General features: G+C 37.9%; 1 protein-coding gene across 9 annotated transcripts in view; it reads right to left on the minus strand.

The window, feature by feature from the left end:
* Positions 1–3462: 3462 nt before the first annotated feature.
* Positions 3463–15205, minus strand: part of LOC109466882 (ras GTPase-activating-like protein IQGAP1) — a 114851-nt gene continuing 103108 nt past the window's right edge. For all 9 annotated transcript variants that reach the window (XM_019764746.1, XM_019764747.1, XM_019764743.1 and 6 more), the window contains 6 exons: positions 14587–14778; positions 13306–13420; positions 11083–11243; positions 9167–9301; positions 6222–6330; positions 3463–4943 (listed from right to left, as the gene is read on the minus strand). In XM_019764746.1, coding sequence (XP_019620305.1) covers positions 4830–4943; positions 6222–6330; positions 9167–9301; positions 11083–11243; positions 13306–13420; positions 14587–14778 — 826 coding nt within the window. In that variant the 3' untranslated portion in view covers positions 3463–4829. The remainder of the gene's footprint in view (positions 4944–6221; positions 6331–9166; positions 9302–11082; positions 11244–13305; positions 13421–14586; positions 14779–15205) is intronic.

Here is a 15205-nt window from a genome sequence, read left to right on the forward strand (position 1 = left end):
ATTGGTTGTTTTGTTTGTTTGTTTGTTTGTTTGTTGGTGGTTGGTTGGTTGTTGGTTGGTTTCTTGGGTTGTTGGCTGGTTGGTTTGTTGGGTGGTTGGTTTGTTCTTGGTTGGTTGTTTGGTTGTTTGGTGCGTTGCTTGGTTTGTTTTTTGGTTTGTTGATTTCTTGGCTTGGTTTGTGGGTTGGTTTGTTGTTGGTTGGTTTCTTGGATGTCTTTTGTATATTATGTTATATAAGATTATTGTTTTCCAACATTGTGTGTATCTTTTGTAAATTATTTTATATGTATCTTTTGTATATTTAATTTAATGTTATATTAGCTGTTTTTTGTTTTCCCATATTGTGTATATCTTTTGCAAATAATTTTTAATGTGTCTCTTTTGTATATTATTTTATATTAGATGTATATTTTCTAACATTGTGTATATCTTTTGTAAATAATTTTATTTGTGTCTTTTGTATATTATGTTATATTAGATGTATTGTTTGCCAACATTATGTATATCTTTAATTTGTAAATGATCTTATATGTCTTTTGTATGTAATATTTATAATTGTTATGTAAGATTTTTTTTCAAAATTATTTTGGTTTGTTGTTGGTTGGTTTGTTGGTGTCTTTTGTATATTGTGTTATATTAGATTATTGTTTTCCAACATTGTGTATATCTTTTGTAAATTATTTGATATTTTCTTTTGTATATTATGTTATATTAGCTGTATTTTTTCTTTCTTTGTGTATATCTTTTGTAAATAATTTTTTTATATTATGTCTTTTGTATATTATGTTATATTAGATTTATTTTGTTTTTCCACATTGTGTATATCTTTTGCAAATAATTTTTTAAATTTAATGTCTCTTTTGTGTATTATTTTATATTATTATTTCTAACATTGTGTACATATTTTGTAGATAATTTTATGTGTTTTTTGCATATTATGTTATTTAGATGTATTTTGTTTTCTAATTTTGTGTATATCTTTTGTAAATAATTTTATATGTCTTTTGTATATTATGTCATATTAGATGTATTGTTTTCCAACATTGTGTATATCTTTTGTAAATACTTTTATATGTCTTTTGTATATTGTTATATTAGATGTATTTAGTTTTCTAACATTTCGTATATCTTTTATTAATAATTTTATTTGTGTCTTTTGTATGTAATAATAATAATTGTTATGTTAGATGTATTGTTTTCCAAAATTATTTATATATTTTGTACATTTGTAAAAGAATGAGAAATATAAAGTTAAGTTTATCACACCGACTGGTTTGTTGGTTGGTTGGTCCGTTGGTTTGTTTTTTGGTTTGTTTGGTGTCTTTTGTATATTATGGTATATTATCATATAGCCGGACGGCGTGGACCAATCAGAGGCCCGGATACCCGTGCTGTTATTTCCCGATAACAGCACATGTGGTGTTATGGCGGAATAACAGCACATGTCGTGTTATGGCTGATACCATTATGTTATAGGGTATAGGGGCATGCGACTCTTTCTGTAAACCTTTGTAGCATTTTTCTGTCCAATAAACTTTTTTGTTTAGCTTCATTTAAACTACAATTTGCATTAAATGAAATTATCCATATTTGTTTTAAAGCGTATAATATATTCGAATGTATTTTTATGTATGTATATATATTAAAGCTGTTGAGCTTCGCTCACACGGTGGTTTATTCGGTGGTTATGGCAGCTGCTCATGCAGTTATGACACCATATACAACTCGGGGCAGTGCATTAACCCTTTATTAGATTATTGTTTTCCAACATTGGATATATCTTTTGTAAATAGTTTTATATGTGTTTTTTGCATATATGTTGTATTAGAACTAGAAAAATCCGTTAACCAAGAAATTAAATTGGTGTGGCCTAATGGTCATTTTTGAACGACTCAGTAAATAAGGACTAGTTCAGTTCAGCGAGTAAAATCAATGTATGCTTTATTGGGCACATCCTTTCCATGCAGCATTTCATACTACAAGCGATAGTCAAAACCTACTATATACAACTAGATCTGGGAACAGTTAGGAATTTTAAAGTAGACTGACATTTGAAAATCAAACTGGTAAAATCAACACAAAACGTCATCTCCACTCATGCACACAGAAGCTGCTTGTCCCACAAGTCAAGTGTAGAAATAGTGTAGCAAACGGCATGACTAAAACATGTAGAGATATACCTCTGTGACTGGGCTTTGTCATCACTTGGGAACAAAAATATAAGTCCAGATATCAAATTACAATATACCTGTTAATCTATGGTCATCTGATGCAATTTACTCATATCTATACAATTACCAAAAACTGTATATTCGAGTAAAATACGCATAATTCCAGGTGGTAAATGAAAAGTAATGGCGCAGCAATCATGAAAAAATTATTAGGCGAACTAAATACATTTGCTGTGATTTTCTGCTCCAACAAGGGAATGTAAGGAAAGTTTTGTAGGAATGTACTAAGAACAGTTCAGGACAGAACAGAAATTGTTCCAGCAGGTCAACACAAATATGGCAGCAGGTTTGCCATTTCGTCACCAAAGATCATCACTAAAATATCTGAGCACGTACAACTCAAAATCAACAGCAGGCAACAGCTAAGGCAAACGTACCTACCCGTACACTAGTAATACATTGTATCTTCATAATATAATTTCTTCAATATATTTTACTTTTCACCTGTATCAAAACTAAATATAAGTCAACGAAAAAAAACTCTTTAAACATATCTCCTTGCAAAGTTCCCTAAAGCACATACAGTAACAAATCAGTGGGTTAAGTACATAGCATTCAGAACTACAGCTTTAACTTTGCCTCTAGCAATATTATCAAATACATCTCATAAATAGGGGTAAGACTTAAAGTTTCTATAGTTCATAAAAACATCTCAAGTTATCACCTAGATTTGTAGAGTCAGTTCATTACTAAGGCTACTTGGTGGAAACTTATTGTCATTATCTCTCACTTTCATACTTCACATCCCAGTATGTTATAGATACACATGGACATGTATCTGATGTTGATTTGTTTGAAGAGGAAGACAATGCCTGCCTGTGCTATGGGTGGGTGGAGAGATTAACATGGCACAAATTAAAGAAAATCAACACCAAACTTCGAAGCTTCGTGTAAGCACAAGACACAAAGCAAAGTTAGCAAACCAGCTAATGCAAGCCAAAACAACATAATTGTTTGTGTGTGCACACATGTACATTTGTATGTGTGTGTAAACAGTTATCAGATATAACACCAGTAAACCATAATGCTTGTCATGCCATGCATGTCAAAGTACTATTTTGATAGAATATGCAGCCTTTTAAATGCTAAAAAATCAGTCTCATGTACACTTTCCCAACTCAAAAGCCCATGCTCCCAACCCCGCAAGATTTCTGTTGTTACACAAACAACAATGTAGTTTTTTTCAAAGATTGATGTGATGTAGACAATAGAAATAGATATCATTGTTTTAGTAGTGAAAATCTCTGAAGATCTAGTCTAGTCTAGTGCTGATTGTTAGGTTCAATCATGATATAAACATGGAGATACAGTAAGATGACAGATACACAGTTATGGTAGAGAGGGTACAAATCTGTTGACAGGTCTGTATTACCCAGAAACATGTCAAACTGTAGTACAGCAATGATTCCATTACAAACCTCCAGTTCAATCAGGGCAAGGCTCCTCTAACAAATTTGCAAGTCATTTCCAAGATACATGTACCACCATGAAAGATAAACAATCAAAAATGTAGAAACTCTGGTCATTTCTCTGCCTGTATGTAGGCAGAGACCAAGTCAACAAATTGTGAAACTTGGTTAATAAAACTGACACCCCCATCAGCCCTTTAATGAAATGTTGTCACCCTGAATCTTTCACTAAGTACTTAGTAATGTAGTTTTCTGTCCACATAACATTTAAATGTGAAAGTCAGGGCTCATTCAGATAGTACATGTCTGTGTGGAAAAGTGCATGCAAACTTGTCAGAGGACTCTTGCTTCTGTTTACCCTTAGAACAGGAATGCAGACAATATAGCCAGTTCCAATGTAACATTGAACACCTCGAGTTATGTACGTCTATTGATTGCCTTGTTAGTCTGATTTCAGGTGAACAATGTTTACAAGAAGAGACAAAGTCTTACGACCGAAAAGTCAAGTGTTTCTTAGGAGTGGTGAACCTACTTGTACATTGTAGGCCCCAAGTACCATAGGTCAAACAACCCTTTGTAACATCAGAAAGCACCAATTTGAGTGATGTTTGTGGCATGTTTCTTACATGCAGTCAACTGTTCAAATGAGTACCTTGCCAAAAGAGTACAGCTTAGATGCCTTAAGGATCATTTCTACTCTGACTTCAAAGACTACTTCTATCTTCTATAGTATTCTCATAATCACACTGTCAACCTTAAAACAGGACAGTCCGTATCTAACTCACACTGCCCTTAATAAACAAGAACAGTCTACTGCAATTTAGTTAGCAGTCTGAAAATACAAAATATAGAAGCCACAAAATATCTCATAATTAACAAAACTCAACCATCAACATAGCATACTACAAGCACAACTTATCTGAGACTGCTCAGTATTCTCTAGTCTTTCTATCTGACGTATGCAAGTTAATATTTTTGAGCTAAGACACTTAACAAAAATATGGAAGGCCAAACTAAAATCCTCCATTACAAAAGCAAAGGCCCACAATGGTGGCATTTATCCCATAAAATGTTACCAACAGTTGGTTCCAGTGCCCTCAAAGTTTTACACTTTGTGTCCGAGGTATTTTTTTACATGAAGCATCCCCGTGGTGCGTTCCTCCGTAGTTTGGTAGCTCTTGAAAGTCGACTACTTCCCGTAGAATTTCCTGTTGAGCAGGAAGATGAGGAGGTTGACGTTGACCTTGGCTTTGTCGAACATGTTCATGACGGACACACCCTCGTACTGCAGTTGTAAAAGGTCCTGTGGCAGAACAAGTACAATGTACACAGGGTTAGATAAACTAAGATCCTGTTCATACCAGACTTTGAAAAACTGGTTGAAACCGCTAAATAATTAGCGGAGGAAAACCCGGCTAAAACCCTTAGCGTTCATACCAAAGTTTTCATAACCGTTTTTGTAAAAATTCTGTCCGGTGAATATCCAATTAATCGGCCATGACTGCAGTTTGAATAACCGTTCCTCCCGCTCTTCCGATTGCCTTCTTGTATACCGTCTTCATGTTCATTACCTTACTGCAGCACTGATCCTTTATCTTCGAGAAACCAGGCTCCTCCAACATTTTTGTTTCTGTGGAGCCTCCCCCCCCCAGCTTTTTCGAATTCGGCGCCTCCAGCTCTCCAAAAATACATGAATAAGTATCAGTAGCGTCTCATCCGCTGACCAGAAAATCGGATTTAAACCCCTAAAAAACGGTTAATTTGCGTTCACACCAGGTTACATAAAAACCGGTTTTTGAAAAACCGGTTGAAACTGCTAAATATACATGTAAGTCTGGTATGAACAGGGTCTAAGTGTCAGGCAACTCATGACCTTGTTAGCATCTCATTCTTCCCAAAGTTCATCATTGAAATGTAGCATTATGAAGTTTTTGTACCATACCTACAAATCAAAACTAAAATGTTATATCAAAGTAGAGTAAAAACCTTCCTAATGTAATATACTGGTCAGGGCTCGAAATACAATCTACACAAGTTACTGCACCGGTCCATGAACTGTGTTTATATATACAATGTACTAGGTACATGTATAATGTGGATTTTTATTTGATGCATTCACTGTACCAAGTATAGGAATAATGGCAATTGTTTCTAAACAGCTTTTAGTATGATCCATAGTTCTTAGTTCTGAGTGGTGCAGGTAAAACTGGTCTGGTGCATATTATTGTTATTGTATCATTTTGCCCATGGTTGAATTATTTCGATAACAATTCCATATGTATGTATTTCAATTCAATTATGTTTAGTTTTAGTTAGTATAGAGGAGGAGGGCTTAGCATATTATATTAGCTAAATAAGCTTTTTTCCCTCCTCCTGCACCTGTTTTATTTATTATTAGTGTATTATGTATAATTTTTATTGCTGTTGTGCAAATAAACAAACAAACAAACAATAATTTTCAATGTTACCTGCCCCAGTGCAGGTATGCAGAAAAAAGTATTTCGGGCGCTACAAATGTATAATGGGTGGTGTGACTTGATATGAAAGCACTCGTGTGATTGGTCCATGAAGGAAGGCTCACCTGCAGGTTCAAGTCCACCTTCTCCATGGCCACGCCCATGAACTTGGCCGACACCTCAAACTTGCCAGCATCCTCCGTTTCCTGGATCTCAAACAGAACGTTCTTGAACCTGGGAAAAACATCACAATCAATCAATCAATCAACTTTATTGCTCAACAACTGTAGCTGGTACAATGTATGGCAAAGAAACAACAATGGTACATACATAAACTAATACTAAAATATGATTCTAACGAGCTAGTCTATTGTGTTTTCTTAGGGAGAGTATTATTACATTCTGTAATTCAGGGGATATATCAGCTATTTACAATATGGTGTCGCTTTTGTAGTGATTGAAATATGAATTTTCCAACGTACACTGATATCTGAGTAGGACAAGAAAGGAGCATATTAAAGATATCTGATTTTGAGTGAGGTACATGGGAGGTCAAACAACAGGCAACGCTAGTGATGACTTGTGCAAAATTGTGAAAAAAACACACACACAATTAAGATCAGACACTCTGATACAAATATTCATGGCTGACTTACACTGTAACCAAATAACAGATTTGGAAGGCTTGTATACTAAGACCATGTTTATTTTTGATAATATGGATGACATCCGCGCGCACATGAATTTTTGGCCGTTTCCAAAAGGAAAAAAAAAGTTTTCAACCATACTGAGAATCATGCAAAACAGTTGTAAAATGAGCAAATATATACCGTATGTTGCAAAAAAATTTGGAAAACGATACCAATGTAGTAGAATGCCAAAATCAAATGAAAAAGACAACGTAAAGAAATGAATTTGAAGAGTAGATTATTCGCCATAACATATTCTGTGTCATTTGTTCAACCACACAGATTTCATAATGAAAGCAACTTTTTTTGGGTGTCAAACTTGTTTTTATTCGCACGCTCGCATCAGTTTGGGGTTCTCAGAGGAACCATCCATACAATCAAATTAACATGGCATAATGTACAACATGTAATGTATAACACAAAACTTCACTGCAAAAATCCATTCTTTTAGCAGGGCTCAAGTACGGTTCCATTTCTTCCTTTGCAGGTACCTTTAAGGCACCTTATGTGGATAGTAAGAAGGATTGCTGCCCTCTCCAACATATTGTTGCCCTCTCCTAAAACATCATCTTATAATAAAACTAGAGTTCCACGATCTCATACCTTCGCCAAATGATGTTAGCCTTTATAAATAAGAAATATACTAATCACCCTGATTATGCAAATAGGATCCTCGATTGCATGAATTATATCAGTCTGTTGATCATATTCTACACCAAAAGACAGTCTTATCTTAACAAAGAATGCCATTATAGCATTTCCTCATAAATTATGCAAATGTGGTCCTTATTTGAATAAGTTATGATTAATTATGTTCACCTTCACTTAACTTTCAAACATCCCAAGTATGAAATTTCAGGCAGTTACCACTATGCAATTATAACATTTTCTCATTAATTATGCAAATTAAGTCTTCATTTGCATAATCGATATTTGCCTGTGTTTTTCTCGTTCTTAATAACATATGTTACAAGCTTGAACTTCCTATCATGGAATGCAGCTGATTTATAGAATTTCCTCATTAATTATGCAAATTACATCAATATTTGCATAATTGTAATATCATTATGTCAAGCATCACTAAAGCTACCTACATACCAAAAATCACTATGATCCATCAATCGGTTCTTGAGTTATCCTCTTTTAAACATTTGTCCTTTAAACCCCCCTGCAGTTCCAGAGCAAGCAACTAGGGGGCTCAAACTCATGTCACTTTATCCCCAGCACAAGAGCTACCTGCCATCCAAATTTCGTCACCTTAGCATGTCTGGATCATGAGATATCAAAACCGGAAGTTCAGCTGCAGTACCATGACAAGCCGCCAGGGGGCCCAAAATCTAATCATTTTGAGGTCTCATCAAGACCTACATGTACCCACCTACCAAATGTCAAGATAATCCATCTAAGCTTTCTCGAGTTATGCTGTTGACACACACACACACACACACACATACACGAACGCCTCTGAAAACATAACCTTCTTGGCGAAGGTAACAAACACACAGGCCACTCATCAATGACATGAGAAGTCTCGAAAACTTCCAAGTAGTATTTCTTTGACCACAAAACTATTTTCTTATGTGACAAATAGATGACTGAGGTATGATGTCAACATGCGGGGTTGTGTGGCGTAACAGCAGAGTATTCGACTCATAACCAAGAGGTCACGGGTTCGAATCCTGTCATGTCACTAATCTTGTGCCCTTGGGAAAGGCACTTTACACAACTTTCCTCCCTTCACTCAAAATGAGTACTACCTACATGTAAATGTAGCTTCCGTTAGGGACGACCCTTGGATAGGATGTTAAATGGAGGTTCTGTGTTTGGGGAGAGCCACACCCCACGCATGTTAAAAAACCCATTAAGCTTATCATAGGAGGCCTGGTGTGAGTGGTTCAAACCTTACAGTCTAATGACTCAGTCTGCACCTGGGAGCATACTGAGGTCACCCAAGTTAGAGTCAAATGGCAGCCACTCCAGACCCTGCCATTCAGCCACACCTGAATTGTAAGCTCCTCACATGTCAGCACTTGGCTGTGAAGAGAGAGTAGCCAGTAACACCAGTAAGGCCACAGCAACTACATTTTATGGATGACATCCTCTGCAGACTCCGAATCTAATGTGAGCGGGCGAAAAAAAAAAACAAGACTGGCCGAAAAAAAACAAGGTTCCTACATTTTCAAATTTTGACTCAATCATTGTACAAATGGTTTTGATTCAGTGGGAACATCACATATACACAGCCAGGCAGCATCACATATCACTGCATCAAAGTAAGAAACAAAACATTAAATCAGAGCCTTTTCTTGTCTCCTCTCTTCATGGCATGGCAACAGACATCCTTGCCCATTTTCGGGATATTGACCACTGTCAGAACTCACTGGTTGGGAGGGAGACCGTCGATCTCCAGGATGACTCCCTTCTCGTGCAGCCGTGCTCCGGTGTACTTCAGCGGAGGTTTGGCCTTCTTGGGTTTCTCCTCCTTCCCGCCCTGTAGGAACTTGCTCCTTCGTTTCCTTGTGGGACAAAACAGGTCTTAGTGTCTTATCTTGAAAGTTCATCTGTGTTGGTAGAAGTCATTATGAAACAAGATTAAAACTAATATCAAACACAAGATATTGGACTCACCCAAATTTTCGATTGTACAACTCCAGTCTTTGTTAAGGAATGAGCAATCCACTGCTTCCGTGACGTCATGCAGATAACACACGTGACTCCGTGAGCAGTGGATCATAGGTTGCAGAAAGTCTGTGGTGCCCCCCGTCTGTTGAGGGATGGTTGTCACGTGTGTTATCTGCGTGACGTCACCGAAGCGGTGGATTGCTCATTCCTTGACAAAAACTGGAGTTGTACAGTCGAAAATTTGGGTGAGTCCAATTTCTTGTGATGGAAATTACAGTTTAAACTTGCTTCATAAGGTCTTAGTGTCACTGCTGCAGTACAATGCTGGGACCTCATGATGCTTTTTGTGGAACAGACCAGGTGATAATGAGAGTGAAGGCTACAATATTTGTATTACCTGATAGGAATATTACTTATTTCTAGGAGCAACAACTACTGACTGTCACCACTAGAAAAATAAATCTACAGCAGGGTTTGAAATATCGACTATAATGCAGAAGTTTTAGTTTCTGTGAGAAACTTCTTGGAGATGTCAGGTTGCTTGGAAAGAAAGTTACGTTTTCTGAAATAAACTGTGACCTGCCTCGGCCAGCATGTGAGCTATAGCAGAGGGCCTGGCTTATGACTTTCAAAAAATCAGCCAGTGTTGACGGCAACCTGAAATATTGATGGGTAACCTTGTTTTTAGCTTAGGATGCCTAGTGAGCAACCTGAGAAAAAAAGTATTTCAAACCCTGTCTACAGTCTCACAAAAACAACAGACTGACAGGAAAAAGTAGATCAATGAAATAGACTAAGATTTTCTAAGGACAGGACATGGGCACAGATGAGTGTAAGGAGAAGGAAATGTGGATGGTATGTTTTTGACTCACACCAGAGGGAGGGGGTACAAATGTAAGTCTGGACACATCCCCATACCTTAGTGTACCTGAGTGCTGACTCCTTGTATGAATGTAGTACAAGAAAAAGATCATAATAAATACAGACAGCATAGCATTTCCTGACAGTTACATATTTGAAAAGTAATGGTCAGAAACAATATTAAGATTAAAGTTCTACTTTCAGCTGTATTCAGTTATATTTTATAGATGTGCTACCCTTATAACTAACATAGCTCAAATAGACAATAATTGTATCTTACCACAGTAGAGCACAGAGGAAAACAGATGAAAAGTAATTTTTTCTGACAATAAAAAAAGCAAATATCATAGCAAAGAAGAGTATATCTGAGAATAGTCAACAAAATGAGGCCATGCTGATTTGATTATATGGATGACATCCTGTGGGAACCCCAAACTGATGCAAGCATACAAAGTTTGGCAAAAAAAAAGTTGCCTTCATTTTGAAATCTACATGGTCACTGAACAAATGACTAAACACACAGAGTATGGTATGACTCTTCATTTTCCTTTCTTCACATTTTCTTCTTTTCCTTTGTAATTTATTTTTGGCAATCTACAGTATATCTTTTTTTAACATTACTTTTGGAATCATTTGCTCATTTTTCAGCTGCTTTGTACGATATATATATATTACATGTAGTATGGTTGAAAACTTTTTTGGAAAAGGACGAAAATTATTCATATATTAATCAAATCAACATGGCCAGATGAAAATCAGCAGAAATTCTGCAGCACCAATTAATAAGTAAGAGCAGGTGAGACAGATGGCCTACTTTTTGGCCAGGTTGTCCAGGCATGTCTTGATGTACTGGTTGTAGTAATCGATCTGTTCCTCGTAGAACTGACTCTTGGACTCCAGAGCCTTGGTGGTCTCCTTCAGCTTCAGCAGCTCCTGTCTGCGGCGGATACGGTATCGCCGCTGGTTACGGATGTCCTGCCAAACACAGAACAAGGTCAGAACAGAATGGTGGTGTCATTCTGTCAATACTGTAACATGAATAGAATAGAGGATGAACAACACTTTATTTTAGACTGTACTTTATATTCTAATGAAAGATCTGACAGTGTCCTTTTTAATCATATCAAAGAGAAGTTCCCATACTTCGAACACCTGAATGCAAACGATAAATTTATATTTTTGATGCGTCTAGACAAACCCTGTATCACAAACATGATCTGTTCCCACATTTTCCATTGTACACAAAAGCGAGAAGAAGTTGACCACTCTGCATTAGCTCAGTAAGTGGAACACTTAGTTTGTATTTGCCTAGTATAGTATCCTTGTATGTGCCTTATGTATGTCTAAGTCAAGCAGTGTATCTTTTGTATACACTTACACTTTTCTACACATGCTTGTTATGTGTCTGTTAAGTCTTGACCTGTACCTAGCCCGTCGTGGCATGAATGTACAATAAAGGTATTTCACATTTATCACATTCCCTGCAAGGGCAAAATCATCAAGGGGCCCCGCCAGGAAACGTACATTGGGGAAACCGAGAGGTCTCTAAAAGCCATGTCAGTGGTCAAAATACTTTTTTTCAATGCTCTGCAATATTGCAGAAGAGTCAAATTTTGTTCTGCAATTTGAAAATACTTTCTGCAAATACACAAGCCTCCATACTACAACCTTCTCAAACCATTTATTTCCTTTTTACATCATATATAGCTTTGTAAATCTGTAGCATTACTGGAATTCTTTTAGACTACTACCTTTCGTCAGTGACACTAAGAGAATTGCAGGTTTATAATTATAAGCACAAACTATTGATTCATATGCAAATTAGTGAAGACAAATTTTGGAAGTCCAAAGGGAAACAAAAGATACACAAGTCAAGACAAGGATGATGCAAATTAGGGAAGAAGCTCCTGTTGCTTCCTTGGGGCCAGAGAGTTCTAGTTTGCTAAATTGAAAACTATTGAATCTGGAGCCTATTTTTCCTTCTGCAAAATTGCAGATAGTATAAATTTTTCTTCTGCAATCTTGAAAATCTATCTGCAGATTGCAGACAGGTATTTCGAACACTGCATGTGACAAGCTTCAATGGGTCAGTCTACTGAGGAAGACCAGAGTGACTGGTCGAAAGCTCTAGGTGAGAGATTTCTTTTGTGTTGGATCAAAAGTTTTAACTTTAAACACAGAACAAGGTCAATATCCTTAATTCTAGCCTTGCACAAACATAACTCTGACTTACAGGAAACTACACATGTACACATAGTACAACATTAATGCAACATTTCCAAATAGACACCTACCATATGCAGCCCAGGGTTCTAGCCTCTATATTCTTCCGTCATCTCAATTTTGTTTGATGCAACATCATGTACAGTTGGACAATGAGTGCACGAGGTGTAGCACTGGAGACATATCAATCCTGGGGCCCCAGAAAATTATAAAATCCTGACCCTTTGAAACGCTATTTCCTGCATTTTGGGGGACAAATTTTGCTGGTAGACTAAGCTTGCTTTGATGACATCTCTTCCCATACCTTTATATGCTAATTCTAGTTTGCCAGAGATGACGGATTGGGCAAAATTTTTGTATGCCATCAGGAGAAAAATTCTTTAAACTGATGGAAAGACAGAAGCTGGATAGGGCCCGACTTAAACGGGGCAAAAATTGACATTGGGCCTGCGATTTACACAGGGCAAAATGATATTATAATTGTAGACAAATAGTGTTATCATTTGGCCTGCAAACACTGTACATCTTGTGCGACAGACTTTTTGAGTGTGTACACAAGTCTGGTACCGCACATTGATTTTCCTGTGGTGCACCCTGATGTGCACAGAAATCGACGCACGATGCCGAGTGTCATTGCCAAACGTTAAAAAAATCTGTCGCACAAGACGTGCGGCACGGCGCACTGTTCAATGCAAGCCAAAATTGATATTTTTGCCCCGGGCCTAGAACACTCATTCCTACAGCTAACGAAAATCAACTAAAAGAGCCTCCTTCTGAACCGTGACAAGTCCATTTGAAAGAAATCCCCCGTTACCTTGGCGATGTCGTTGATCATGACCTGGTAGTTGTCTGTGCTGGACACCAGCCCCACTCCCTCCAGGGCTCGCAGGTGACGCAGTACTTTTCTCTTCATGGCCTCCACTGGCAGTCTGTTAACACACACACACAAGACATCTTATACATGTAGAATACAACACAGGGTATTCAGTATTGCCCGAGGTATCGGCCCGACAGCGGGTCGGATTGCCCGACGGCCACAGGGCGATCCGACTTGAGGGAGGGCCGGGACCGAGGGCGATGTGGAATACACTGTGTTGTATTTTATTTATGTCATACCCACCCAAGAAAACGCGCCTTTCAATGCAAGATGAACCAAAAGTTGGTGCCCCTAAACCCTCAAATGCAACAACATCAGTTCCAACGTTCGGATTCTGTATTGGAATTTTTGAAAGCGGCGCACGCATTCGAATTGTTCTATGGAAGCCATGGAGCCCGGGCCGTACTGTACAAAGTACAGCCCGGTCCGGAACCCGTTATCGAACGTTATTGCGGCCTGGGTATGATATAAACGTAGGTTATAGGATATCTGGCAGAGCTGGCCACCAGAGGCCTAGGCATGCAGATTTTCTTACTGTGACTAGATCTGTGAGGGAACCCCAGGACAAGAAACTATCAGCTACCCTTAGTTAGACTATCATATTAAAAGCAAAGATACATGTAGGTGTGGACATCATGTCATTGCTGGACTCCGGTGGTATGGGTATGTCAATCAAGTCAGTGGCCGCATCACACCATCACTGAACTACATGTACAGCTGCCAGGCAACAGGTGGGGGAAGGCCAGGGAAATCCTGGTTGGAGTGTGTCAGGAAGGACATAAGAGAGTGCTGTCTTGCCGGTGGGACCTGCTGGACAGAGTCGCTTGGAAATGTGGTGTGAAGACTTAAGCTGACTGCTGCCTAACACTGTGTCAGCAATCCCAGCAGCAGTGTAATCAAATAGTAGCAGTAGTAGTAGTAGTAGTAGTAGTAGTACTGGAATCTATTACAACTACTACTACTACTACTACTACTACAACTACATGTACAACTACTGCAGCTACATACTGTACTACTACTATTACATGTACTACACATACCACTACTACATGTACTACTACTATTCCTGCTACTACTACTTCTACTATATATACATGTTGTACTATTACTACTACTACTACTACTGTAACTACTACATTGTGTACTACATCTGACAGGAGACTATGTACTTCAACACAATGTACAATAAGCATACCGGTATATCGAGGCTGAACTTACTTGTTGTCTCCATGTGCAGACTGTGACCTGCTCAGACCGCCCTTCTTCTGCGACTTCTCGTCCTGCGCCTCCCGTTTCTTGACCAGCCTCTGGTGCTCGTCCTCCTGGTCCAGCGTGGTGGGCGTGGTCAGGATGTCCGTCAGGTTATCCCCCGGCTGTACCCGGATCACGTCCACGATCAGACGCTTGGTTCTGCAGACAGGACACAATGTGTCATACGTTCATCATCTAGAGATACTGGCTTTATTGACTTTATTGGTAGTAAAACTAAAAGTGTTGCACGCTGAATTCAAAACCAATTTACAATTAAAAAAGTTATAAACTCGCTAGTAGTACATAAAAAGATGACTACAGTGTACATAATTTGGTAACTTGGAAAAGTAATAACCGGTTCTATCATCATCATGACATAAACTGACTTAAAATAACATTTACATGTACATTTGTAGGACAGACAGGAGTTGACATGGACATATTGAATAGTTAGTACATGTATTACAGAAAAACAGGTTACTGTCCATACAGGCTTACAAGGTGGGTCATGTACGGACTGCAAGAGATCGAGTATACAAGTAGATTAGTTTTTCAGACAGTTCAGTTATGATTCATTTAAGATTCA

Source organism: Branchiostoma belcheri, unplaced genomic scaffold, assembly GCF_001625305.1.
Source record: "Branchiostoma belcheri isolate BF01 breed outbred unplaced genomic scaffold, Haploidv18h27 scaffold170, whole genome shotgun sequence".
Taxonomy (NCBI): domain Eukaryota; kingdom Metazoa; phylum Chordata; class Leptocardii; order Amphioxiformes; family Branchiostomatidae; genus Branchiostoma; species Branchiostoma belcheri.